The sequence below is a fragment of the Pan paniscus genome, chromosome 11, assembly GCF_029289425.2.
Source record: "Pan paniscus chromosome 11, NHGRI_mPanPan1-v2.0_pri, whole genome shotgun sequence".
In the NCBI taxonomy this organism is placed as follows: domain Eukaryota; kingdom Metazoa; phylum Chordata; class Mammalia; order Primates; family Hominidae; genus Pan; species Pan paniscus.
Genome location: NC_073260.2, coordinates 8,691,101 through 8,717,620, shown reverse-complemented (window position 1 = coordinate 8,717,620; position 26,520 = coordinate 8,691,101). Strand labels below are relative to the sequence as shown.

The window sequence follows — 26,520 nt, the reverse complement described above, 5'->3', positions numbered from 1 at the left end:
GCAGGGCTGCGGAGCCGTGTGTGGCCAGGAGCGAGGTGGAGGAGTGCAGGGCAGGGCCTGCAGCTGGCGGGCTGGGGCCGAGGCTGTGAGGAGCCCGCAAGGCCTGACTGCTTTTGTGTTCTTCGCACAGGCCAGCAGAGCCAGCCGCAGAGCAGCCAGCCCAACTACAGCAAGGCCTGGGAAGACTATTACAAAAAACAGAGTGAGTGCCCAGCCCTCCTAACCTGTGGCAGCACAGTCCCCTCCAGCCCAGAGACTTCAGAGTCCAAGGCTCACTGTCACCTCTTTTTTCCCTAATGCCTTCCCTGTGTGGCTTGATCTCATTATTTGCCTTCGTCCTCCACCCTGTACCTGCCTGCTTCTTTCTGTCAGGCGTCTGGGCATAGTCAGTCAGTGACCACAGGCTGCCCTGCGACTCGGCACATCCCCTCCTCTTTATTCTCCCCCTGCTGGGCTCCAAAGGACTTGAGGTGGGCGTGGCACCTGGAAGTGTGGGCTCAGCTGGCGTCTGGTCTCCTTAGGGACTGAAAGATTCCGGCTGGGTGCCACCTGGCAGGCAAACAGACCAACCAGGCATCTTGTTCTCTGTCTTGGTGCTTCAGGGCAGATGAGGAGAGGTGGTGAGATTCAGGGAAGGAGGCCTTACCTGGGCATTGGAGCTGGGTGCTTAGTTTCTCTTCTTAAGTAGGCCCGTTTTCTAACTCCCAGAAATGAAACCAGCCTTCAGAGCAGGGCAAGGGACCCAACAAGCAAAAGGTCTCTGGGGAGTCACATAAAATCAGGACCAGACTCTCGGGATATATCCCACGATTACTAGACCGGAGGACTGAGGGCTTGTTTAAAGAGGTATCTCACGTGCCTTGTGTTTGGAGGATGTTTCTTGCTGGTTGGAAGAGATCGGGTTGAAGGCTACCAGAGAAATGGTCCCCCTGGTGTTGGCATCATCGCCAGGTTCATGGCCCTTCTAGGGGTTGGAGGTGGGGGTGTTGAGTCATGGTCACCAGAGTGCTGTAAGCTCAGCTGCCCAGTCTTCCCCAAATCCCAATTCCCAGACCCCTGGGCCTGTGTTGAAGCTGTTCACAGGATTTGGACACTATCACAGGCACCCAAGTTAGGTACTCCCCTTCTCCCCCACCCCCACCCCAGGATCCCCCCTTCTCTGTCTGTCACAGGGCCCTGGGAGCTGAAGGGGCAGGCAGGGAGATGCAGAGAATGCGCTTCCGCAGAGAGAAGGCAGGCGTGAGGATTGGTCTTCACAGGCATAGCAGGGGCCGGGCAACAAGAGGCTAACAGCACCTTTTGTAGCAAGCGCTCCTGCAACACCAGCCTCACCTCACTGCCTCCCAGACCTCCCTGCCTTCCAGCCGTCCGGAGGGAGAGCAGATGCCCAGGGCCTTTGGGAAGGGTCCTGCCCAGTGCACCTCTGCTCCCGATAACCTGTGTTTCCTCCTTTGTCAACCAGGTCACGCCGCCAGCGCTGCTCCTCAGGCCAGCTCCCCACCGGACTACACAATGGCCTGGGCAGAATATTACAGACAGCAGGTCGCTTTCTACGGACAGACGTTAGGGCAGGCGCAGGCCCACAGCCAGGTCTGTAGCTAATCACCAGCACCGCTGCCACTCCCTAGCCCCAAGCCCCTGCTCCCAAGCCTTCTGTGTTTCCTGACCCCAGGATGAGAGCGCTGGGCTAGGAGGAACCTCTGGGCGCCATAGCTCCTCAGCGAGGCTGCTTCTGCTGAGAGCCCGGCTCCAGCCCCTCTGTCCCTCCTCGCTCCGGAGAAAAAGAGTTTAGGCCAAGTGGGAGGATTGGGGGCGCAGCCCCTACAAGGAAGTGCCTGAACCTTCCTCAATCCAGGCCCCAGACCTCAGGGCTCATTAGTAGTCTCTCTCTTCCTCTAAGCCTCAGTTTCCGTAACTGTAAAGGAGCAAGTGCAGAGGGTGCGCTCCGGCGACTGCTCTCCAGGAGGGTGGAGTGGCCAGGCCGTCAGCCATGCCCGGGCAGCAGCAGGAAGCAGTGAGAGGGCAGGGGGGCAGAGCCCAGCTTTCCTCTCCTGTGCACAACCTAGAGGGTTCTGTTCAGAGGCCAAAAACGGATTTCTTATTAAAGAAGGGAAGACGTCCAAATGTTCCCACAGGGCGCATTTCCCACCTGATGCCAGTCAGGTCCTCATGGATAACATTTCAGTTACCTCCTGGCCCTGGACTCAGCTGGTTGGGCCTCTCACTGCCAAATTGGCCGTCTGGGTCTGGTCCTGGGGAAACAGGTGTCAGGGCTGGTGGTGACAGAGGAGAAGCGTGGCTCCCACTGTCCGCTCTTCCCTGCCCCAAGTCCCTAGTGGAGAGAGAAGCCCAAGAGCTCTTCAGCAGAGGTTTTGTCTGGCCCAGCTCCCGTGACGCGAGACCTGGGGGAGGTCACTGGCACACAGACCTGAGAACCTGCCATCGCAGACTAATTCCTCTTCCCTTCCGTCCACAGGAGCAGTAGGACAGCGTCCTCGTGGCCAACTCTCCCCTCAAAATCATTGTCAAAGAAAACCTATTTGTAACAGAGGTTTTTACATTTGCAAACCTTTTGATGAAGAACTGTTGTTTTGTTCTGTGAAACACTATATTTAGATTAACGGAATTTTTCTAAAACTCGGGAAAATTAGTTACTAAAAATTGCTGATCATTTTTGTTTCATTATTTTTGTTATTTCAAATGTATAAGCTCTGGGATTCTTTTTGGAGCAATACCTACAAAGTCAGGCACCAGAATGTGCCTCAGAGCTGTGACATTTCAACATGATGGTTTTGGTTTGGTTTTGTTTTGTGTCCTTTTTATTTGCAGTTTTTTCTGTTGCAACAGAAAGTGGCTTGGAAGTCTTAGGTGGTATGTAACAAATTCTTTTTAAAAATTTTAAAGCAGTATTTAAGTATTCTTAAATGTGTAAATTCATTTAATGTTTTACTTCTAATTTCTTGTATCTTGGCTGTCTGGTTTTATTGCATTTTTTAAAAAACTGAACTATTATGTATTGTAATGAATGATGTGAATTCTGAACTGAGACAGATAATTGTATTGCTGTCCAACAGGGGTTGGGAGGGGCATTTTGTAGGGTTTGTATAATTTCTAGAGTTCGAAAGGGGTAATATAAAAATGTGCTCGTGTGTTTAGCATACGTTTTTCTCATGTCTCCATTACCAGTTGCAATTGTGTATCTAAGACCTCCAAGCTTGTTTTTAAAACAAAACAAAAAACCTTTCTCTATTATCTCAGAAATATAAATACTGTTATTTTTAATATTAAGAAATTCAATATAACTTTTAACACACACTGTGGAACATTAAACCGTATAAAAATGTAGTTATAACTATTTTTAATTCCAAGGTGTTGTTTGCTTTTTTCTTTTAAATATTTTCTTAATATTTTGTCAGATTAACTAGATGAATAAATAAATCTAGTATTAACCGCATTATGAATTAAATAATTTTGATTTAATGAAAGGGATAATATGATTTCCAGTGTTTACTGTAGTGTATCTTGTACAGATAACATGTATTTTTAAAGGAAAAAAAACGGAATTGAAGCTATTTTTTCTTGCATTTCTAATTGACCTGAGGGACATTCCGTTTGAAATGTACTGAAGTTACAGTTTCTGGTTTTTTCTCCTTATTTTTCTTATAATGCTTGAAATGTCTAACTATTAAAAAAGACAATTGGAAAATGTTATGCATGGGGTTTTTAAGAAAACAAAGTGTTCTTTTTATTTGACTGACAATTCATTTTACACTCTATATAATAAAATCTCCACAAGGCATCTTGTGGGCAAAGTCTTTCTGGCCTGTTGCTTTCCATTCGCCGGTTCATCCCTCTGCCCCTGCCCGCGGCCGCCCGAGAGGGAAAGAGGATTCCTGCGGGCCTCGCCCGTCATCTTGCACCGCGTCCGCCCGCCTTCGTTGGTGCAGTCTAGATGTCTAGCTAGTTCCTTAAGCTAATTTTATGTTAATGGCTCTGTATGATTTGACAGCTTGACTTGAGAGCCGTGGTTGGGCTCAGCTCCCCTTCTCTGTCACAGTCAGGCATCTCTAAGTAAGAAGTCAGTATGGGAGTGTCATCGGATGGAGCTGGGAGATGCGTTGAAGGGCGTGCGGCAGGTCAGCAGACTTCTGCGACTGACTGGGCAGCCCCTTGCCCTCCGCCCGCTCCCCTTCCCTGCATGCCCATGCACACACATTCGCCTACAAATGTAGGTGGGCTGCCCCTAGGCGCGGTGTGCTTCCCTGACTGTTGCTGCCTGCATCCCCCACCTCCTTGTCCCCAGCCTCACCTGTGGCTCTGGTGGTGGTGCTTTCTCGCTCTTAGCCCCGTGCCCACGGTGGGACGCCAGATTGCCAGGAGGGCTGGGAAGCGTCAGCACACGTGCTCATTACGTCCTGTCCTTTCATGAAGAAACAAATGGGGCGTCCTTCCCCAGAGGTGTTAAGTTACAGTCCTGTGGTCTCAGGACTCGTGGCGACAGTGTGGGCCTCAGACTTGGAAGGGCATTAAGTAATAGCATCAGCCCTCGCCTTTTTTTTTTCCTTCTGTCCCATTGGTTGGGGTGACTGGCCTTGAGCAGTGTCTGCTTTCACGTCTGAGCGGGCCCTGCCTTCGCCCTCAGGCTTTCTGTGCGGGTCTCCTCTACTTACATGCAGAGACCTGTTTCCATCCTGAACAGGGCTTGCTGGGCTGTGCCTGGCCAATACTGGCCCCTTGTCTGTACTCCAAGCTTCTGACAGGAGGGGAAAAAAGCATCTGTGGCTCCTTCAGGCCGAAAAGGGGTGTGGAGAGCAGGCCATCTGCGGCCATGGCAGGCCTGTTGAGAGCCGGAAGACAAAAAGATGTGGCATTTTTAACTGCACCTCTAGAGAATCGAGTTTGACGTTGAGAAATTGAATAGTAAAAGGCACTTGGAAAGTGGGGGGAGGGGGCCGAGTGGGAGGAGGGCGTAAACGCTGATGACGGTAATGGGAATTCGGGAGAGGGCATTACAGAGAAGACTTCCTTCTAATTCATCTTCCAAGCTCTGTGCCAAAACAGCATTTGGCATGGTTCACAGGGAGCGATTGTGTGATAATGAACCCTAAGGTGTCCCTTAATTGAAGACTGAGCATTGTGGTTTGTGCCAAGAGTCATAAATGGCGCAGGCTTGCAGAGGATGCATTTTCTTAAATGTATCGGTAAGTACAGATTAGCGCTTGTCCCCAGTGAAATGCCCATACTATCAATTATGGAAATCTCTCTTTCTCTCTGATGCAATCTTTTATTGGGGGGAGGGGGTGTGGTACGACAGGAGGCGGGGGGGAAAGTTTGCAAGCATATGAAATTTGGCCTCTCATTAACATGGCGCCCAAGGAAGATGATTTTCATCAGCAGTCTGGTGTACTGGAAGGCTAAAGTGCTTGAAATGTACCAAGTTCAGCGGTTGTGTTCCATTAAGAAAGATGCATGGTCATCACTGTAAGGGCGGTCGGGGTCGGGGAGGCGGGGCGGGCGCTTGCCCAGTCTGTCTTCTGAATGCATGCCCCCCCCCACCCGCCACCGCCCATGCCTACTGGGTCTCTGCCAGCCTCCCAAGTTCAGGATTCATCAAGGACCCTGCTGAGCCGATCCCAGCCCCACCCAGAAGTTTGGGCTGGGGTTGAGGAGTTCTCAGCCAGCGGGCCTCAATCAGTACCCCTGGCCTCTCATCAGATAGGAGGCACCATCTTTCCAGGGTCACTCGAAAGTGGTGACCACCCATGATGTCCCAGAGCCCCCACAGTAGGGTCGGCTGGGGCACAGATGGCACAGTGCAGTGCCTGGTCCATGAGAACGTGGGTCACCCCAGAGCCGCAGCTTCTAGCTGGCTACAGCCCCACTCTCTCCCAGCCCCGCTTCTGGTCCACTAGGGCCCAGCTGGGGTTTTTTAAGATGGGCTGAAGCAAATGGGCCTTATAGATGCTTAGAGATTAATGGCCAGAAAGTGGCTTGACACTCAATTCCGCAGGGGGCTGCAGGCCCAGGGTCTGTGTCTCGGGTAGGGTGGAAGGGGAAGCAAAGACAACCCTCACTGCCCTTGAAACAATGGTCATCTTGGCTGTCCTTTGTCTTGAAGGTGTTTCCGTAGCATCTACCAAGGGGGTCCTGGCCCTTTCCGGGTACCTGCTTCCAAGGTGGTCTCTGCACCCTGGGAGGTAGAAAGGCCTAATCTCCCCATTTCACAGAAGAGGGCTCAGAGTCAAAGGCTGAGACCTGCCTTTATTCACACGGGCACGGAGGGGCCAGTTCTGTGCCAGGTTGTATGCTGCACTCCGGCTGGGGCTTCAGAGGAGAGCGTGACCACCGCCTTCTGGGGGCGCACTGTCTTTTGTAGTCACCACCAAGGGAGATGGTTAGCAGGATGGGAGAAGATCTTGAAAGTTAGGGTTGAGTACCAACTTGGCCAGCCCTGGAAGTGCACTACAGTCAATCATCATTTCAATTCCGTATTTGCAAATTCACCTACTCACTGAAATGTATTTGCAACCCCCAAATCTACCCCCACAGAGCATCTGCGGGTCATTCACGGTGAAAAACCTGAGTTACCGGATGCACGTGTTCCCAGCTGAGGTGGAAAAGGCGGCGCTCTGCCTTCTGGTTTCAGCTCTCGTGTCATAAATAAGCACTTTTCCTTGCAGTCTACTTAGTGCCACAGTTTTTGCATTTTGTGCCTTTTGTTTTTCTTTTTTGACAGTTTTACTGTCTAAAGTGGCCCCCAAGCATGGCACTAAAGGGCCATCTAGCATTCCTAAGCATAGGAAGGCTGAGGTGTAGCTGATGGAGGCAATATATGCGTTCTGCCTCTTGCAGGCCTGAGTTACAGTGCTGTTGGCCACGAGTTCAATGTTAATAGGTGAACAATATACATATTAAGTAAGGAGTATTTATTTTTATTTATTTTTTATTTTTGTTTATTTGTTGAGATGGAGTCTTGTTCTGTCACCCAGGCTGGAGTGCAGTGGCACGATCTCGGCTGACTATAAACTCCGCCTCCCACGTTCAAGCAATTCTCCTGCCTCAGACTCCTGAGTAGCTGGGATTACAGGCGCCCACCAACATGCCTAGCTAATTTCTTTGTATTTTTAGTAGAGATGTGGTTTCAGCGTGGTCAGACTGGTTTCAAACTCCTGACCTCAAATGATCCACCCATCTGGGCCTCCCAAACAGCTGGGATTACAGGCGTGAGCCACCGTGCCCGGCCAATGAGGGGTCTTTAAACAGAAACACACATAAAACAAGATTATGGAGTGCTGATGCATGCCTGTAGTTCCAGCTACTAGGGAGGCTGAGGGAGGAGGATCACTTGAGCCCAGGAGTTCAAGGCTGCAGTGAGCTATGTCCGTGCCTGGGAATAGCCACTGCATTCCAGCCTGAGCAACATAGCAAGACCCCATCTCTTAAAAAAATAAAAAGGCTGGGCGCAGTGGCTCATGCCTGTAATCCCAGCATTTTGGGAGACCGAGGTGGGCAGGTTGTCTGAGATCAGGAGTTTGAGACCAGCCTGGCCAACATGGTGAAATCCCGTCTCTACTAAAAAGACAAAAATTAGCTGGGTATGGTGGCGCACGCCTGTAATCCCAGCTACTCGGGAGGCTGAGGCAGGAGAATTGCTTGAACCTGGGAGACAGAGGTTGCAGTGAACCGAGATTGCACCACTGCACTCCAGCCTGGGCGACAGAGCGAGATTCCGTCTGAAAAAATAATAATAATAATAAAATAAAAAAGATTATCTATAGATTGGTGTGGACACTGGCTTGCAGGAACCTTGCCTTGTATTTCCCTTAGGAACAAGGGTTTAGTATTTGATGATTCAGTGTTTGCAGAGACTTTATACATCACTACCACGAACAACTAGAATCCACTGGCTCTTACTTTCCTATAAGGAAAATCCGACTCTTATCCCATTTTGGAGATGAGGAAATAGGGTTTTGCTTGTCTGTTTGTTTTTTCTGAGATGGAGTCTTGCTCCAGGCTGGAGTGCAGTGACACGATCTCGGCTCACTGCAACCTCTGCCTCCCGGGTTCAAGCAATTCTCCTGCCTCAGCCTCCTGAGTAGCTGGGATTACAGGTGCCCGCCACCACACCCAGCTAATTTTTGTATTTTTAGTAGAGACAGGGTTTCACCATGTTGACCAGGCTGGTCTCGAACTCCTGACCTCATGATCCACCCCGCCTCGGCCTCCCAAAGTGCGGGGATTACAGGCGTGAGCCACCACGCTCGGCCAAGGAAACAGGTTTAAATAGGTTCTGATCAGAGTCATACCATGGTTGTGCACATGTGACCTGAGAGGTAACCAGGACTATGCTCCCCATTTTACAGATGAGGGCTCAGAGAGGCTGGAACCTGTCCTTACTGACACAGGCACAGAGGGGCCAGTTCCATGGCAAGTTCGTGCTCCACTCTGCTGGGGTTTCAGTGGAGAGCTACACTCTTGCTGAGGCCTCCTCAAACCTTAGCCTGGCTGCAATACCGGCCTGCCTTGCCACACCCACACATGAGCAGAGCCAGGCACATGTGCAAGGAATGCCTCACGTGGTTCTAGTGGGGCCTGGCGAGTTCAGCCTACCTAAGGCAGCAGGGTGTGAGGCATGAAGGTGTGGACGCTTAAACTTGGGTCTGAGTCCTGCCTGCACCTCATATGATCTAACCTCTGGTATCCTAAGTGTGGGGCTAGTAGCCACCTGCCCGCCTGTGGGGCTATGATAGGAGTCAATGGCACACAAGTAAAGCGCTTCACACCTGGTTCTTAATGGGCACTCAAAAACTGGCAACCGGCCTGGTGCAGTGGCTCACATCTGTAATCCCAGCACTTTGGGAGACGGAGGCAGGAGGATCGCTTGAGCCAGGAGTTTGAGGCCAGCCTGGGCAATGGAGTGAGACCCCACCTCTACAAAAAAAAAAAAATTCTAATTAGCCAGGCATGATGGTGCATGCCTGTAGTCCCAACTACTTGGGAGGCCAAGGTGAGAGGATCCCTTGAATCCAGGAAGTCGAGGCTGCAGTAAGCTGTAATCATGCCACTGCACTCCAGCCTGGGTGACAGAGCAAGACCCTGTCTCAACAAACAAGCCAAAAAAAGCCGGGTGCAGTGGCTCTTGCCTGTAATCCCAGCACTTTGGGAGGCCAAGGTGTGTGGATTACCCAAGGTCAGGAGTTTGAGACCAGCCTGGTCAACATAGTGAAACCCTGTCTCTACCAAAAGTACAAAAAATGTGCAGGGTGTGGTGGCAGGCACCTGTAATCCCAGCTACTAGAGAGAGTCTGGGCAAAAGAGTCACTTGAATCCAGGAGGCAGAGGCTGCAGTGAGCTGAGATCGCACCACTGCACTCCAGCCTGGGTGACAGAGCTAGACTCCGTCTCAAAAAAAAAAAAAAAAAAAAAAATGCCGGGCGCGGTGGCTCACGCCTGTAATCCCAGCACTTTGGGAGGCCGAGGCGGGTGGATCACGAGGTCAGGAGTTGGAGACCATCCTGGCTAATATGGTGAAGCCCCATCTCTACTAAAAATACAAAAACTCAGCCGAGCGTGGTGGCGGGCGCCTGTAGTCCCAGCTACTGGGAGGCTGAAGCAGGAGAATGGCGTGAACCTGGGAGGCAGAGCTTGCAGTGAGCAGCGATCGCGCCACTGCACTCCAGCCAACAGAGCAAAACTCCGTCTCAAAAAAAAAGAGAGAAAGAAAAGAAAAGAAAGATTCTTCCCTAACTCCACTTCTTCAGTCAAGGGGAGAGAACGATCAACAATTTCCTTCAGGCAAAGGGAACCCACAGGCCTCACTTTTGTTCCCAACTTGGACAGATGACTTTCTGTGACTTGGATAGATCAGCTCTCTTGATCTGTTTTCTTTCCTTGGAATTGGACCACACAAGTGGTTTCCAAATTATGGTAGGTTGGTGTCAAGGATTTCATGGTTGTTTGATTCACATTTCGATAAAACATATTAAATATTAAATGCATTTAAACTTTTTTTTTTTTTTTGAGACAGAGTCTCACTTTGTTGCCCAGGCTGGATTGCAGTGGTGTGATCTCGGCTCACTGCAACCTCCGCCTTCCAGGTTCAAGCGATTCTCCGACCTCAGCCTCTCGAGTAGCTGGGACTACAGGCGTGAGCCACCACGTCGGCTAATTTTTGTATTTTTAGCAGAGTTGGCCAGGCTGGTCTCGAACTCCTGACCTCAGGTGATCTGCCTGCCTCAGCCTCCCAAAGTGCTGGGATTACAGGCGTGATCCACTGCACTCGGCCTTAAACATTTTTAAAAATTTGTAACCATAATGTTTTTTAAAAACACCATGCACTCAAGTACATTATATGCTGCACTTTTTTCCTTCCTTTTTTCCTTTTTTTTTTTTTTTTTTTTTTTAGAAGGAGTCTCTCTCTGTCATCCATGCTGGAGTACTGTGGCATGATCTCGGCTCACTGCAACCTTTGCCTCCCAGGTTCAAGCAATTCTCTTGCCTGAGCCTCCTGAGTAGCTGGAATTACAGGCGCCCACCACTATGCTGGGCTAATTTTTGTATTTTTAGTAGAGACGGGGTTGGCCAGGTTGGTCTCAAACTGGTTGGTCTCGAACTCCTGACTTCGTGATCCATCCACCTCGGCCTCCTGAAGTGCTTTGATTACAAGCTTGAGTCACCGCGCCTGGCCAAAGCTGTATTATTATTATTTTTATTTATTTATTTATTTTAATTTTTATTTTTTTGAGATGGAGTCTCGCTCTGTCGCCCAGGCTGGAGTGCAGTGGCACGATCTCGACTCACTGCAAGCTCCGCCCCCCGGGTTCATGCTATTCTTCTACCTTAGCCTCCTGAGTTGCTGGGACTACAGGCGCCCGCCACCACGCCCGGCTAATTTTTTGTATTTTTAGTAGAGACCGGGTTTCACCGTGTTAGCCAGGATGGTCTTGGTCTCCTGACCTTGTGATCCGCCCATCTCGGCCTCCCAACAAAACTGTCTTAATTATTGTACCTTTACAGTAAGTCCTTCAGCTTTGTTGTTCTTCAAGATTGTCTTGGCTACTCCCAGCCCTTTGCATTTCTATACAAATTTTAGAATCAGCTTGTCGATCTCCCAACCCCCATAAAAATATTTTAAATTTGCTGGGATTTTTACTGGGATTGCAATGAATCTATAGATCAATTTGGGAAGAATTGACAACCTAACAATGTTGTAGATTCTTTTGGATTTCCTGTGTTCACAGTCAGATCATTTATGAATAATGATGGTGTTATTTTTTTCGTTCCCAATCCTTATGCCATTTGTTCTTTGTATTGCTTGACTACTCTGGCCAAGACCTTCAGTATCTTGTTGATTGAAAGCCGTGAGAGTTGTCATTCTGGTCTTATTTGTAGCCTCAGTGTGTATGTTTGGTATACAGTTTATCTGATAAGGAGGTTTTCTTCTGTTTCTAGTTTGCCAAGAGTTTTGTCATGAATAGGTAATGAATTGTTTCAGTGCTTTCTTCTGCATCTGTAGAGATCATCTATGATTTATCTCCTTTTTCGCTTCAATGTAATGAATTACACTGATTGATTTTCAAATGTTAAACCAGCCTTGCATTCCTAGAATAAACCTCATAATGGTTGTAATGGATTATCTATTTTATTGATAGATACATGGATAGATAGATAGATAGATGATAGATAGATAGATGATAGGTAGATAGATAGATGATAGGTAGATAGATATAGTTGATAAGATATACATATTATATATATAATTGGTTTGGTTTACTAACTTTTTTATTAGGATTGTTATATATACATTCATGAAAACCATTGGTCTGTAATTTACCCCACATTTAATCAATCTGTATTAGTCTATTCTTACACTGCCACGAAGAACTACCTGAGACTGGGTAATCTACAAAGAAGAGAGGTTTAATTGACTCACAGTTCTGCAGGCTATACAGGAAGCATGACTGGGAAGCCTCAGGAAATTTATAATCATGGCAGAAGGCAAAGGGGAAGCAGGCACATCTTAGCATGGCAGAGCGGGAGAGAGAGAGCAAGGCAGGAAGTGCCACACACTTTCTTTCTTCTTTTTTTTTTTTTTTAGACGAGGTTTTGCTCTTGTTGCCCAGGCTGGAGTGCAGTGGCGCGATCTTGGCTCACTGCAAACTCCGCCTCCCGGGTTCAAGTGTTTATCCTGCCTCAGCCTCCCGAGTAGCTGGGATTACAGGCATGTGCCACCACGCCTGGCTAATTTTTGTATTTTTAGTAGAGACGGGGTTTCTCCATGTTGGCCAGGCTGGTCTCGAACTGCCGACCTTAGGTGATCCGCCCGCCTCGGCCTCCCAAAGTGCTGGGATTACAGGCGTAAGCCACTGCACCCGGCCCAAATGCCACACACTTTCAAACCATCAGATATCATGAGAATTCACTCACTATGATGAGAACAGCAAGGGGGAAATCCGCCCCCGTGATCCAGTCATCTCCCACCAGGCCCCTCCTCAAATTCAACATGAGATTTGGCCAGGACAAAAATCCAAACTATATCACCATCGAAGATGCATAACAGGTCAACTTGTGCTACTACCTTAACTCATTTCTGAGCAGGTGTGTCCTCATCGCGCACATTGCCATTGTGGAATGTTCTAACACTGGTCTTTGAAGTCATGCCTGTGGGCATTGGCTCTTGTGCCCAAAAGTTCATTTCTCAGTTCATTACGGAATTCCATGCTCAGATGCCAGGCAAGGTTCAGCAAACAGATGGTCTCGCCATGACCAGTGATGGTTCTCGTGCAGTTAAAACCCACAACTAGGCCGGGTGCGGCGGCTCGCACCTGTAATCCCAGCACTTTGGAAGGCCAAGGTGGATGGATCACCTGAGGTCAAGAGTTCAAGACCAGCCTGGCCAACATGATGAAATCCCATCTCTACTAAAAATACACACACAAAAAAAAATTAGCCTGGCGTGGTGGCACGCACCTGTAGTCCCAGCTACACGGGAGGCTGAGGCAGGAGAATCACTTGAACCTGGGAGGTGGAGGTTGCAGTGAGCCAAGACCGAGACCCTGCACTCCAGCCTGAGCTACAGAGGGAGACTCCATCTCAAAAAAATAAAATAAAATAAGTGCAGGCACGGTGGCTCACACCTGTAATCCCAGCACTTTGGGAGGCCGAGGTGGGTGGATCACCTGAGGTCAGGAGTTCAAGACCAACCTGACCAACATGGTAAAACCCCGTCTCTACTAAAAATTCAAAATTAGCCAGGCGTGGTGGCGGGTGCCTGTAATCCCAGTTACTCGGGAGGCTGAGGCAGGAGAATCGCTTGAACCCGGGAGGTGGAAGTTGTGGTGAGCCGAGATTGTGCCATTGGACTCCAGCCTGGGCATCAAGAGTGAAACTCCGTCTCAAAAAATAAAAAAATAAAAAATAAAATAAAATCCAACCAATAGTGTTGAGGCACCAGCTGTACCCAAGGCATTGTGCTCAGCCCTGAGGGATGGGGCAAAGTCACTTCTCCCTGCATGGAGCTGGTCTAGCAGAAGCACTTGTTTATATCTGGCAATGGTTAGTTAGCAATTCAACTTTATATTTTTTAATTTTATTTTTTAGTGATCCTCCTACCCCAGCCTCCCAGTAGTTGGAACTACAGGTGTACCATACCCAGCTTTTTTTTTTTTTTTTTTTTTTTTTGTAGAGACGAGGTCTCGCCATGTTACCCAAGCTAGTCTTGAACTCCTGGTCTCAAGCGATCTTCCCATCTTGGCCTCCAAAAGAGTTGGTATTACAGGTGTAAGCTACCATGCCCTACCTAGCAATTCAACTTTGAGACAAAAATTCCTCCTACACTTTTTTTTTTAAATCTTCTGAACCATTTTATTTTATTTTGTTTTATTTTATTTTATTAAGGAGTCTCACTCTGTCACCCAGGCTGGAGTGCAGTGGTGCGACCTTGGCTCACTGCAACCTCTGCCTCCCAGGTTCAAGCGATTCTCTTGTCTCAGCCTCCCGAGTAGCTGGGACTACAGACGCGTGCCACCACGTCCAGCCAATTTTGTATTTTTAGTAGAGACAGGGTTTCACCATGTTGGCCAGGATGGTCTCGATCTCTTGACCTCGTGATCCTGATTCAAACAAATAAGCAGTTGTCAATGATGACAGTTTTTGAACTGCTTACCTTGTTGTTTTGCATACACTGTAATAAAACTGGTTCAGGCTGGGCGCACTGGCTCACACCTGTAATCCCAACACTTTGGGAGGCTGAGGCAAGAGGATCACCTGAGCTCAGGAGTTTGAGATCAGCCTGGCCAACATGGTGAAACCCTGTCTCTACTAAAAATACAGAAATTAGCAGGGTGTGAGGCTGGGCATGGTGGCTCATGCCTGTACTCCCAGCACTTTGGGAGGCCGAGGCAGGCAGATCACTTGAGGTCAAGAGTTTGAGACCGGCCTGGCCAACATGGTGAAACCTCGTCTATACTAAAAATACAGAAATTTGCTGGGTGTGGTGGAGGATGCCTGTAATACCAGCTACTCAGGAGACTGTGGCAGGAGAATCACTTGAACCCGGGAGGCAGAGGTTGCAGTGAGCCGAGATAGCGCCACTGCACTCCAGTCTGGGCAACAGAGTGAAACTCCATCTCAAAAAAAAAAAAAAAAAAAAAAAACCTACAAAAATTAGCCAGGCGTAGGGGCACGCACCTGTAGTCCCGGCTACTCAGGAGGCTGAGGTGGGAGAATCACTTGAACCCAGGAGTTGGAGGTTGCAGTGAGCCGAGATCATGCCACTGCACTCCAGCCTGGGTGGACTGAGCGAGACTCCATCCAAAAAAAAAAGAAGAAGAAGAAGAAATAAATGCCACTTGCACTTGTATCCGATCTCTTTGGCTTTCTGCAGTTTGAATATATTGTGGCTGGGTGTGGATTCTGTGTGTGTGTTTTTTTATTTGTTTTGCTTTGTGTGTACGTGTGTGTGTGTGTGTGTGTGTGTGTGTGTGTGTGTGTGTGTGTGTTTCTGTTTCTGGTATTTTTGTTGTGATTATTTGTTGCTATTTATCCAGATTGGTGTTCTCTGAGTTTCCTGGACCTGTGCTTATCTGCCTGTCATTAATTTTTTTATTTTTTTATTTTTGTAAGGCAGAGTCTTGCTCTGTCACCCAGGCTGGAGTGCAATGGGCAACATGGCGAAACCCCATCTCTGCAAAAAGTACTACAAAATTAGCCGGGCGTGGTGGCGCGTGCTTGCAGTCCCAAATACTTGGGAGGCTAAAGTAGGAGGATTGCTTGAGCCTGGGAGGCCAAGGTTGCAATGAGCCGAGATCGTGCCACTGTACTCCAGCCTGAAAAACAAAACAAAACAAACAAAAAAAAACTTGAAAGTCACCACTTTCATTATTTCATTATTAAAATTAAAAAGAAAAAAAAAAACGGCCGGGCGCAGTGGCTCACACCTGTAATCCCAGCACTTTGGGAGGTCAAGGCGGGCGGATCACAAGGTCAGGAGATCGAGACCAGCCTGGCTAACACGGTGAAACTCCGTCTCTATTAAAAATACAAAAAAAATTAGCCGGGGGTGGTGGTGGGCGCCTGTTGTCCCAGCTACTCCGGAGGCTGAGGCAGGAGAATGGCGTGAACCTGGGAGGCGGAGCTTGCAGTGAGCCGAGATGGTGCCACTATACTCCAGCCTGGGCAACAGAGCGAGACTCCATCTCAAAAAAAAAAAAAAAATTAACTTGGACAAACTGAAAATCGATGACTTTTCTTGCAGTTGAAACTTTTCTTGAAGTTCTCTGAGGTTTCAGAGAACTGAGTTTGCAAAGGCAAAGCTCCACCCGAGTCAGGAGAGACAGGAGAACCTGGAGAATCCCAGCGACATCTGTGGACCAGGAGCAGAAGCCACGGGAGCCCTAAGTGGGAACACAGATGGGAACTCGGATGAATTGCTAGAGGCTGAGTGTGGACTGGCATCAGAGGGACAAAGTCCTAGAGTCTTCAGTCTAGGGGGTCCCCCACACTTTCATGGGTTTCCCTCCAGGAATCCCTCTTGATTCTGTTGAAGAAAGATCCTGGGCCGGGCACGATGGCTCGTGCCTGTAATCCCAGCACTTTGGGAGGCCAAGGCGGGCGGATCACGAGGTCAAGACATTGAGACCATCCTGACCAACATGGTGAAACCCCGTCTCTACTAAAAATACAAAAATTAGCTGGACATGCTGGTGCGCACCTGTAGTCCCAGCTACTCGGGAGGCTGAGGCAGGAGAATCGCTTGAACCCGGGAGGTGGAGCTTGCAGTGAGCCGAGATCACTCCAGCCTGAAGACAGAGCTAGACTCTGTCTCAAAAAAAAAAAAAAAAAAATCCCACAGGCTCTCGCTGGGGTGTGTGTAGAGATCCTTGTGAAACACTCAAAGCCTTCTAGCCAAGGCCCCATTCCAGGGGGAAGAGCTTTGCCAGAGCCTATCCCAGGTAGGGGAATGGAATTCTCCTTCCAGCCCCCTCCAGGCTTCGCAAAGAACAAGCACAGTGCTCAGGAGCCAGGCTGCAAGGAATTAGGTCGGGAAGGAACCTGAGCCAGAGAAGGTAGTAAGTGGCAGGGGGGAAAAGTGACACCCCTGCAGGGATACTTGTGAATGTCACAGCCCCAAGACCCAGGCCCAAGACAGGACTGACGACAGAATGTTCCCTCTCTCCCACACCTCACCACACCCACAGGCTGCGGTACAATCATGGGAGTCACAGGCGACAGAACTCAAGGCTCAGACCTCCCAAAGTCAGGAGGGAGACAACAATGAGGACAGTAGAAGACGTGGAGCCTCTGGCACCTGCAGCCGCAGCAAACACCTAACACTGCCCAGCTCCTAGAAAGAGGATAATACAGCCTCGGCCGGACGCAGTGGCTCACGCCTGAAATCGCAGCACTTTGGGAGGCCGAGGTGGGTGGTCGCTTGAGCCCAGGAGTTCAAGACCAGCCTGGGCAACATGGCGAAACCCCATCTCTACAAAAACTACAAAAAAAATTAGCTGAGTCTGGTGGCACGTGCCTGTAGTCCCAGCTACTCGGAAGGCTGAGGTAGGAGGATCACCTGAGTCTGGGAGTTAGAGGCTACAGTGAGCCTTGATCATGCCACTGCACCCCAGCCTGGGCACCACAGCAAGACCCTGTCTCAAAAAACTTAAATAAATAAATATAAAATATAAAAGAGCTTTCCTTTCGCTGCTGCAGCCGCAGCGATGAGTATGCTCACACTTCAGAAGAGGCTCATCTCTAGTGTCCTCCACTGTGGCGAGAAGAAGGTCTGGTTGGAACCGATGAGACCAGTGAAATCCCCGATGCCAACTCCCGTCAGCAGATCCGGAAGCTGATCAAAGATGGGCCGATCTTGCGTCACCGCAAGCCTGTGACGGTCCATTCCCGGGCTCAATGCTGGAAAAGCACCTTGGCCCGCCGGAAGGGCAGGCACTTGGGCATAGGTAAGCGGAGGGGTACAGCCAATGCCTGAATGCCAGAGAAGGTCACGTGGATGAGGAGAATGAGGATTCCGCGCCGGCTGCTCAGAATCTAACATTGATCACCACATGTATCACAGCCTGTACCTGAAGTTGAAGGGGAATGTGTTCAAACACAAGCGGATTCTCACGGAACACAGCCACAAGCTGAAGGCAGACAAAGCCCGCAAGAAGCCCCTGGCTGACCAGGCTGAGGCCCGCGGATCTAAGACCAAGGAAGCACGCAAGCTCCGTGAAGAGCACCTCCAAACCAAGAAGGAAGAGATCATCAAGACTTTGTCCCAGGAGGAAAAGGCCAAGAAATAAAAGCTCCCCCTTTGTCTGTACATAGTGGCCTCCGTTATTACATGGATCAGCCATTAAAATAAAACAAGCCTTTAAAATAAATAAATAAATATAAAATGAAATATACCCTCCTCACACTAAAGGCCTCTTGACCTTAGTTTCTGTTATCTGATACGGTGTGTCTGGATTTCAACAAAAAATTGCAAGGCATGCCAAAAGGCAAGAAAAAAACACAATCTCAGCTGGGCACCAAGGCTCACGCCTGTAATCCCAGCACTTTGGGAGGCCGAGGCGGGCAGATCACCTAGGTCAGGAGTTCGAGATCAGCCTGGCCAACATGATGAAGCCCCGTCTCTACTAAAAATACAACAATTAGCCAGGCATGGTGGCGCATGCCTGTAATCCCAGCTACTCGGGAGGCTGAGGCAGGAGAATCACTTGAACCCAGGAGATGGAGGTTGTGGTGAGCCAAGATCACGCCATTGCACTCCAGCCTGGGTGACAAGAGCAAAATTCCATCTCAAAAAAAAAAAACAAAAACATGTTTTTGAGACCTATCCTCCCCCATAAAAATCTGCGGCTGTGAAAGTGCAGTTCCTCCCTGTGTGGTGGGGGGGCTCTAAGCACCCCTCTAAGAGAGCTCTGGGGAACAAAAGGACATCCTGCCCAGCTAGACAACAAGAATGAGAGGGTTTTTCCCTCGAAATTCCATGGAAAGCAGGAGCTGGAGGCTGCAATGGGCTATGATGGCACCACCACTCACCAGCCTTCGTGACAGAGCCCGACCCTGTCTTAAAAACAAAATGAAACAAAACAAAACTTTTGCCAGACATAATGGCTCATGCCTGTAATCCCAGTACTTTGGGAGGCTGAAGAAGCAGGATCACTTGAGGCTAGGAGTTTGAGACCAGCCTGAGTAAAACAGGGAGACCCCAACACTACAAGAATAAGTTTAAAAATTAGCCGGGTGTGGTGGCATGTACTTGCGGTCACAGCTATTCAGGAGGCTGAGACTGGAAGATGGCTTGGGCCCGGAAGGTCAAGGCTGCACTGAGCCATGATCACACCACTGCACTCTAGCCTGGGTAATAGAGCGAGACCCTGTCTTTAAAAAAAGAAAAGACAACGTAGTGCCTATAGCTGATAATACCATATTGTACACTAAAAAATGTAAGAGAGCAGATGTCAAGTGTTCTTACCAGCATCCCCCCACCACCAGCCCCTGGCACACACACATGGGAGCAGGGGGAAGCTTTTGGAGGTGATGAATGTTTATTACTGTGATTGCAGTGATGGTTTCGGGGTGTATGCATATGTTCAAACTCAGCAAATTGTATGCATTAGATATGTGCAGCTTATTATATATTAATTACACCTCAATGAAGCTATTTTAAAAATAAAAATTAGGGCCAGGCACGGTGGCTCACACCTGTAATCCCAGCACTTTGGGAGGCCGAGGTGGGTGGATCACGCAGTCAGGAGATTGAGACCATCCTGGGTAACACCATGAAACCCCGTCTCTACTAAAAATGCAAAAAATGAGCCGGGTGTGGTGGCGAGCGCCTGTAGTCCCAGCTACTCAGGAGGCTGAGGCAGGAGAATGGCGTGAACCCGGGAGGCGGAGCTTGCAGTGAGCCGAGATGGTGCCACTGCACTCCAGCCTGGGTGACAGAGCGAGACTCCATCTCAAAAAATAAATAAATAAATAAATATAAAAATAAAAATTGAGCCAGGCGTGGTGGCTCACACCTGTAATCCCAGCACTTTGGGAGGCCAAGGTGGGTGGATCACTTGAGGTCAGGAGTTCAAGACCAGCCTGGCCAACATGGTGAAACCCCATCTCTACTAAAAATACAAAAATTAGCCAGGCGGGGTGGCAGGTGCCTGTAATCCCAGCTACTCATGAGGCTGAGGCAGGAGAATTGCTTGAACCCAGGAGGTGGGGGTTGCAATGAGCTGAGATCGTGCCACTGCACTCCAGCCTAGGTGACAGAGCAAGACTCTCTCTCAAACAAAAAAAAAGAAGAAGAAGAAGAAAAGAAAATTATTAAAATTAAAAAAAAAAAGAAAGCAAAAAGAAATCCCAGCCAGGCGCAGTGGCTCACGCCTGTCATCCCAGCACTTTGGGAGGCCAAGGCGGGAGGATCACCTGAGGTCAGGAGTTCAAGACCAGCCTGGCTAACATGGTGAAACCCCGTCTCTACTAAAAATACAAAAGTAGACGGGCATGGTAGCGCATGCCAGTAATCCCAGCTACTTCGGAGGCTGAGGCAGGAGAATCGCTTGAACCTGGGAGGCGGAGGTTCCAGTGAGCCGAGATCGCACCACTGCACTCCAGCTCAGGCAACAAAAGTGAAACTCTGTCTCAAAAAAGAAAAAAAAAAAAGAAAAAGAAATCCCAAGGGAAGGAGTCTAAAATTCTGGCAAGCGTCCCTCAGCATGGTGTGGGCACTGTCCACAGGAAACAACACCTCATGGCCAGAACCCAGCTGGTTCTTCTTTGGCCTCGGTGCGTGGACAGCACCAGCAAGGGGCAAGTTCCCAGTAGCTGCCGATGGAACTGACTCACCTTTAACTAAAGTCTCCAGTGACCAGGGGCTGCCAGGGCTGGGCTGGCCAAGCACCACCTGACTCGCCCTTGCTCCATGCCCCCAGCTCCAGGTCCAGCTTGATGCATTGTGGGTGTGCATTAAATATTTGCATAATTAAAATAAATACACGATGATCTGAGAGTCTGGCGTGTCCAGAAGGCTCTGGAATATTTGTGTCTTCTTGAACATTTGGAGCAGCAAAATTCCCCTTCGTTGTAACTACAACTAATTGAACTGGTCTTCAGATAAGTTTCTTCCCTAATTATCCAAGGTCTGACCCCAGACACAGAGGAGGGGACAGGTGGGAAGGAGTGAAGGGGGTGGGGAAGGGAATCTAGAATTAAACATCTCTGGCCGGGCGCAGTGCCTCACGCCTGTAATCCCAGCACTTTGGGAGGCTGAGGTGGGTGGATCACCTGAGGTCAGGAGTTCCAGACCAGCCTGGCCAACATGGTGAAACCCTGTCTCTACTAAAAATACAAAAATTAGCCAGGCATAGTGGTGTGCACCTGTAATCCCATCTACTCCAGAGGCTGAGGCAGGAGAATCGCTTGAACCTGGGAGGCGGAGGTTGCAGTCAGCCGAGATTGCGCCACTGCACTCCAGCCTGGGTGAGAGTGAGACTCCATCTCAAACAAACAAACAAACAATAGAATTAAACATCTCCTTCCAGGCCAGTGTAACACACATTTTCTGTCATCTCAACAGTTGTGAGCATTGGACTCCCATGGGGTCAGAGGGATAAGAAGATAGGACCCCTGAGGGTTTTATTCTCTGAGCTATGGAGAGGGGAAGGGCACAGGCTTAGAGAGCATTCAAGACTCTCGACAAGCCTCAGTTTCCTCCTCTGTAAAAGTAGGCAAATGCAAGGACACATCTCACAGAGTTGCTAGGAGCTGCCTGCATGTGAATGTGCTGGACCCAATGCTTCACTGGGAACAGAAAGGATCTCTTGAGGAGCAGGGCCATTGGTGCGTTGTCCTCCATGCTGTTGACGGTTTGGGAGCTGGGGTGGTGGGGATGATATGGGAGGTGCTGGGGAGGCACATCACAGGATGGACAGGCCAGAGGCTGGAAGCAGAGGCTGGGGGAGGCTGAGGCCCTGGCTGCAGGGAAGGGGAGGGAATGAAGTATCTTCAGTGGGTCCAACCCACTGCAGCGGGTCCCTCCAGCTCCGATCTGGGGTCTGAGGACACGTCCCGCTGTTTGTGTCTACTTAGTGGGGAGCATTTATGACTGGGCTTCACCATCTCTTTCCACATCCTGACTGGGCCCCCGGGTTCTGAGGATCTGGGCTGCCCTGGCCTTTTGGCAGTTTCTGGAGCTGCCATCCGCTTTGCTGGGATTCAGAGGCTCCCTCGTGCCACCCAGAGGAGGTAGGCAAGGCCGGAGCCCTCACTGTCCTTCCCTAACCTGTCCATGCCACTGTGGCTCCATCTACCCTGTCATTCACTCACGGGCTGAGCACTCGCTGTGTGCCAGGCCCTGGTGCTGGCCCGGGAGACCAAGGAAGATTCAGACCAGATGCCTGTCCTCCAGAAGCCCCAGTCCTGAGATGGGTCAGGAGGGACCACGGAGTTCATCTCTGCACACCTGGTGCCTAGTTTCTGTGCAGTAAACAAAAGCGGCTCCCTGCCCACTTGAACGGGCTCTCGGGGTTGGCAGACAGTACATGGATCCCCCGAGTCATTGTTCCTCTGGCTTGGACAGCCCTAGCTGGGAGGTTGTAGTTAAGGTCCCAGCCTGAACTCAGGCTGCCCGGATTTCAGTTTCACCTCTCCTCTTTGCTCACTGTGTGTGACCAGGGACATGTCAGTGAAACTCTGCCCCTTCCTCCTCCCAGCCTCTAATGTGATGGCAGGGCTGCAGCGGCCATCGTGTCACCACGAGAATAGAAGGAACCTCAGGCCTCACATCCTTGAACTGCTGAGCCAAGGTCATAGACACATACCCACCTCTGTACTCTGTTATGTGAAAAAATAAATCTCTTGTGACAGCAGCCATTGGGGTCAGGTCCACTTTTGCTTGGGGACAGAGGTGTTCCTGGCTGAGACACTTAACTTCCCTGTGGCTCAGTTTCCCTTTCTGTGAGTTACAGATAATGACAGCAGCTACCTCAGGGTGCAGGGCTGAGGATGGATTGAGATCCCCTGGGTGCCTAGCAAATGTTCATTATTTGATGACTGTTGTTCTTCATTCCAGCCACTCTTCGTAAGATACGGTTCACAGACTCCTTGGCGTCCTGGTCAACTTTCTTAGCATATGGTTTTGCTTTCAGTATCTCTTTATAGGTGATATTTGGTACCTACCTTTGTTCCTTCCATATTTCCCAAAGCCATGTAGCCATGTGGTGTTTGTTGCTGTTGTTTTTGTTTGTTTGTGTTGTTTTGTTTTGTAGACAGAATTTTGTTGTCACCCAGGCTGGAGTGCAGTGGCGTGATCTGAGCTCACTGCAGCCTCCGCCTCGTGGATTCAAGTGATTTTCCTGCCTCAGCCTCCCAAATAGCTGGGACTACAGGTGTGTGCCACCACACCTGGCTGATTTTTTGTATTTTTAATAGAGACAGGGTTTCGCCGTGTTGCCCAGGCTGGTCTCAACCTCCTGTGCTCAGGCAAGCCTGAACCCACCTCAGCTTTCCAAAGTGCTGGGATTATAGGCGTGAGCCACCACACCCGACCTACCATATGTTATCTTTTATTTTTATTTATTTATTTATTTTTATTTTTTTGAGACAGAGTCTTGCTCTGTCACCAGGATGGAGTGCAGTGGCGTGATCTTGGCTCACTGCAACCTCTGCCTCCCTGGTTCAAGCGATTCTCCTGCCTCAGCCTCCCAAGTAGCTGTGATTACAGGCACCCATCACCACGCCCAGCTAATTTTTGTATTTTTAGTAGAGACAGGGTTCTCCACATTGGCCAGGCTTGTCTCCAACTCCTGACCTCCAGTGATCCACCTGCCTTAGCCTTCCAAAGTGCTGGGATTACAGGTGTGAGCCACCTTGCCCGGCCATATGTTGTCCTTTAAATGTAAGGAAGGTGCCCACGTTTTTCGTAAGTCAAATGCATCCTGTCTCCTGTGAGCTTTTCATGCACTGTCTTTCATCCTTTACAAAAGACTTCCCAGTGGAGGTTCTATTTTTATCTCCATTTCACAGATAAACAAACTGAGGCTCACAGAGGACAAGTGGGTGCCTTGGCTCCTGACCAGTAGCTGCTGGAACCAGACTTGGACCCACATCTGCAGGTCTCTGGGGCCCTGGGCATTTCTTGATGGCCCCAGAGGACCTATTCACCTGGGGAGTGGTCTCTGGGGAGGGGACAGTAATAGGAGTGCCAGCCACAAGCACCTTTTCACCATTCACCCTGCAACTTGAGTGTGAGCTCATTCACCTGATACATCAGGCATCACAAACAGGCCTGGTTATTGTTCCCACTCTACAAATGAAGTTACAGCCATTTCAGCAGGAGCCCTCAGAGAAAGCTGTCAAGAGAGACCTCAGAGCCACCAGGGCGACCTAGGAGAAGCTCTGGCCTACCAGGGTGCACCGCTTGGAAGGTGGTCTGAGAAGGCAAGAACTGGGTCTGCCCTGGTCACTCGGTGCCCCCAGGGCCTTGTATGGGACCTGGTACATAGTAGGTGCTCAAAAAATGTTTGTTGAACAATGCAATGATTCCCCATGAGGCAGGAGATGGTCTGGATGGCAGCAGGTGGCCTCAGGGAGCAGCAGTCAGGGCACAGCCCCCTGACTCAACCCCCTGTCTGCTCTGGGGCAATGCAGGGAGGACATTTCAGGTGGAATTGAGTGCAAGGTTCTGGAAGGCAGGTGGCCTCAGGGAGCAGCAGTCAGGGCACAGTCCCCTGACTCCAACCCCCTGTCTGCTCTGGGGCAATGCAGGGAGGACATTTCAGGTGGAATTGAGTGCAAGGTTCTGGAAGGCAGGAGGTGGCTCAGGGAAGTTGTGGAGGAAGGGCTGGGTGTGGGGTGGGAAGGGACTCGGGCAGAAGAGGAGGTTGTGAATGGGTCAGAGAGGGCTCCTTCTGGCTGCCCCTAGACCCACCAGAGGGGCAGGCAACAGAGGAGGGTGAGCTGGAGGCTGGAGGGGCCAGGGAAGACGGACAGGGAGGGTGCCTGCCTCCCACAGACCCCAACCAGCCTGCCCTCTTCAACCTTTCCCTCCTGTTTTCCCCAGGACTCCTTTTGCCCTCACACTCCAGTCTCTCTGTAGCACCCTGTCGCTCCCTCTTGGTGATCCAGCTCTTGAAAGCCTCTCCAGGCCTCCAGCTCTTTCGGAAGCCCTGCCTCTCCCCCTCTGCTTCCTTCATCTCCGAGCCTTTGTACCCCTGCGTCTTTGTACCCCTGCGTCTCCGACTCGGCCTTTCATCTGCTCCCTCTACCTCGGCATCGCCTTGCCTCAGTCTCCCCCCACCCGTCTCGCCCACTCTGCTTCCAGAAGCCTGCGCCTCTGTCTCTCCCACCGCCCCGTCTCCTGGTGTCCCCGGCGTCTCTCCCATCGTTCCCGCCGCCTTGATCGGCCTGGGCTGTGGCGCTGGCATCGCTGGCCTGGGGACCGGGGTGTGGGCGATGGAAGGGGGTTCGAGAGGCGCAGGGGAGGGGCTTCCCCTCCTCCGCCCCTGGGCGCCTGGGGAGACTCGCGTGCCAGTCACCTGCCGGTCGGGGCGCCGGCTTCGCGCCTACGCACTCCACGTGGGCGCCCCGGGGCGCGCCTTTGTCTCTCCCGAGCCTTGAAAGCTAATTAGATTGGGCGGGGACAGGGGTGGGGTGGGAGAGGGGGCCGCTGTCCGCATTCACTGAGCCGAGGCCGCCACTCCGCCGGCAGCCCCGCGCAGGCCTGGCCCCGAGTCACGTCTGTTGAAACCGTTTTTTTTCGGCCTCGCCCCCACCCGCCTTGGCAGCCCGCCGCGCCTTTGTACGCGCCGGCGGGGGCGCCCTGGAGCCCTGAACCGTCTTACGGGGAACGGGGGTGGGGGGAGGGGAGCGGCGCGGGCCCCACGCGAGGAAGGAATTTCCTGGGCCACTGCGATAATGGGAAGAAAGATTGAGGCTCAGAAAGCCAGAGAGACGTGCGAGGAGGAAGCGGAGAGGGTGTGCGAAGCTGGAGAGGGAGTCGGAGCGCCAGCGAAAGAGGGGAGCGCTGGGGAAGGAGGAAGAGAAGGAGAGGGGGAGAAGAGAGACGCGGATGCTGGGCGCGCGACGGCAGCGGGCAGAGGAGGGGAGCGGCCGGGAACCTGCGCTCAGGGGAAGCCAGGACGGAGCGCAGCACCGGCAGGGGAGGGTTGCCGAGGGTCTGTGCCGAGGAGCCCGGGTGGGGGCGGCTGGACCGCGGGCCGCGGGACTCACAGACAGTGCGAGGCGGCGCGGGGGCCCCTCTCCCTATGCGGGGCTGGGGCGCAGGGGCTGGGCGGGGCGGGTGGGCGTCTGAGCGCGGCGCGGGCGCATTCTTCGCCTTTTCTTCCTCGGGCTCATTCCGGCCGATCGATACCTGCGCGGGACCTGCCCCCGCCGCTAATATCTTTTTAATGAGTTCGCCAGGCTTAAAGCGAGCGCGATCTGCCCTCCAGGGTGGATTTTCCCCCGGCAGATGTTTCGGGAGGAGGAGGCGCGCGGAGCTCCCGGGAGGGGGGACAAATCTCTCCCTCCGAGGGGCGAGAACAGGAGACTTTCTTCTAAAGTTCAAAAGAAAGACGGGCTTTCACTCGGCCCCCAAAAATGTATTTCTCGGCGGACAATGGGCTTCTTTCTGAGCCTCTGAGGGCCGGCGGGGCGGGCGGGGCGGGGACCCGTGCGCTTTGGCCCCGCCTGACCGACTCGCACCCCCCTCCCCCGCACCCAGACCGGGGCCCCAGAGCGAGGGCGCAGGAGCCGCGAAGCCGGCCGCCCCTCCGAGCGTCCCCCTGAAGCGCACTGTTGGGACCTGGCTGTCCCAGAGCTAAGCCCCGGCGCACCCGCGAGAACGAAAGCGTCGTGCGGGGCCCTGGGCTGTCCCACACGCCCCCGGTCTCATAGGTGCCTCAGCCGGGCCGAAGGGACGCGCGCTGGTGCCTCGAGGGGAGGCCGGACGGACCTCCGGGCTTGGGCCGCAGCCTCCTTCCCCTCGGCGCTCCGCCCTGCGCGGGGCAACAAGTAGAAATT

The 26,520-nt window shown here is 51.2% G+C and overlaps 1 protein-coding gene and 1 pseudogene across 5 annotated transcripts in view; both read left to right on the top strand.

Annotated features, from left to right (window-relative positions):
- The window catches only part of FUBP3 (far upstream element binding protein 3), a 58,772-nt gene extending 54,957 nt beyond the window's left edge, over positions 1-3,815 (top strand). For 3 of the 5 annotated variants that reach the window (XM_003822374.4, XM_008975936.4, XM_055117574.2), the window contains exons 17-19: positions 131-202; positions 1,463-1,590; positions 2,477-3,815. In XM_003822374.4, coding sequence (XP_003822422.1) covers positions 131-202; positions 1,463-1,590; positions 2,477-2,485 — 209 coding nt within the window. In that variant the 3' untranslated portion in view covers positions 2,486-3,815. The remainder of the gene's footprint in view (positions 1-130; positions 203-1,462; positions 1,591-2,476) is intronic. The other 2 variants (XM_063594140.1, XM_008975937.4) reach the window with 1 other exon arrangement.
- A 10,666-nt stretch (positions 3,816-14,481) lies between these two features.
- On the top strand, positions 14,482-20,510 carry LOC129398730 (large ribosomal subunit protein eL19-like; annotated as a pseudogene).
- The last annotated feature ends 6,010 nt before the right edge of the window (positions 20,511-26,520 follow it).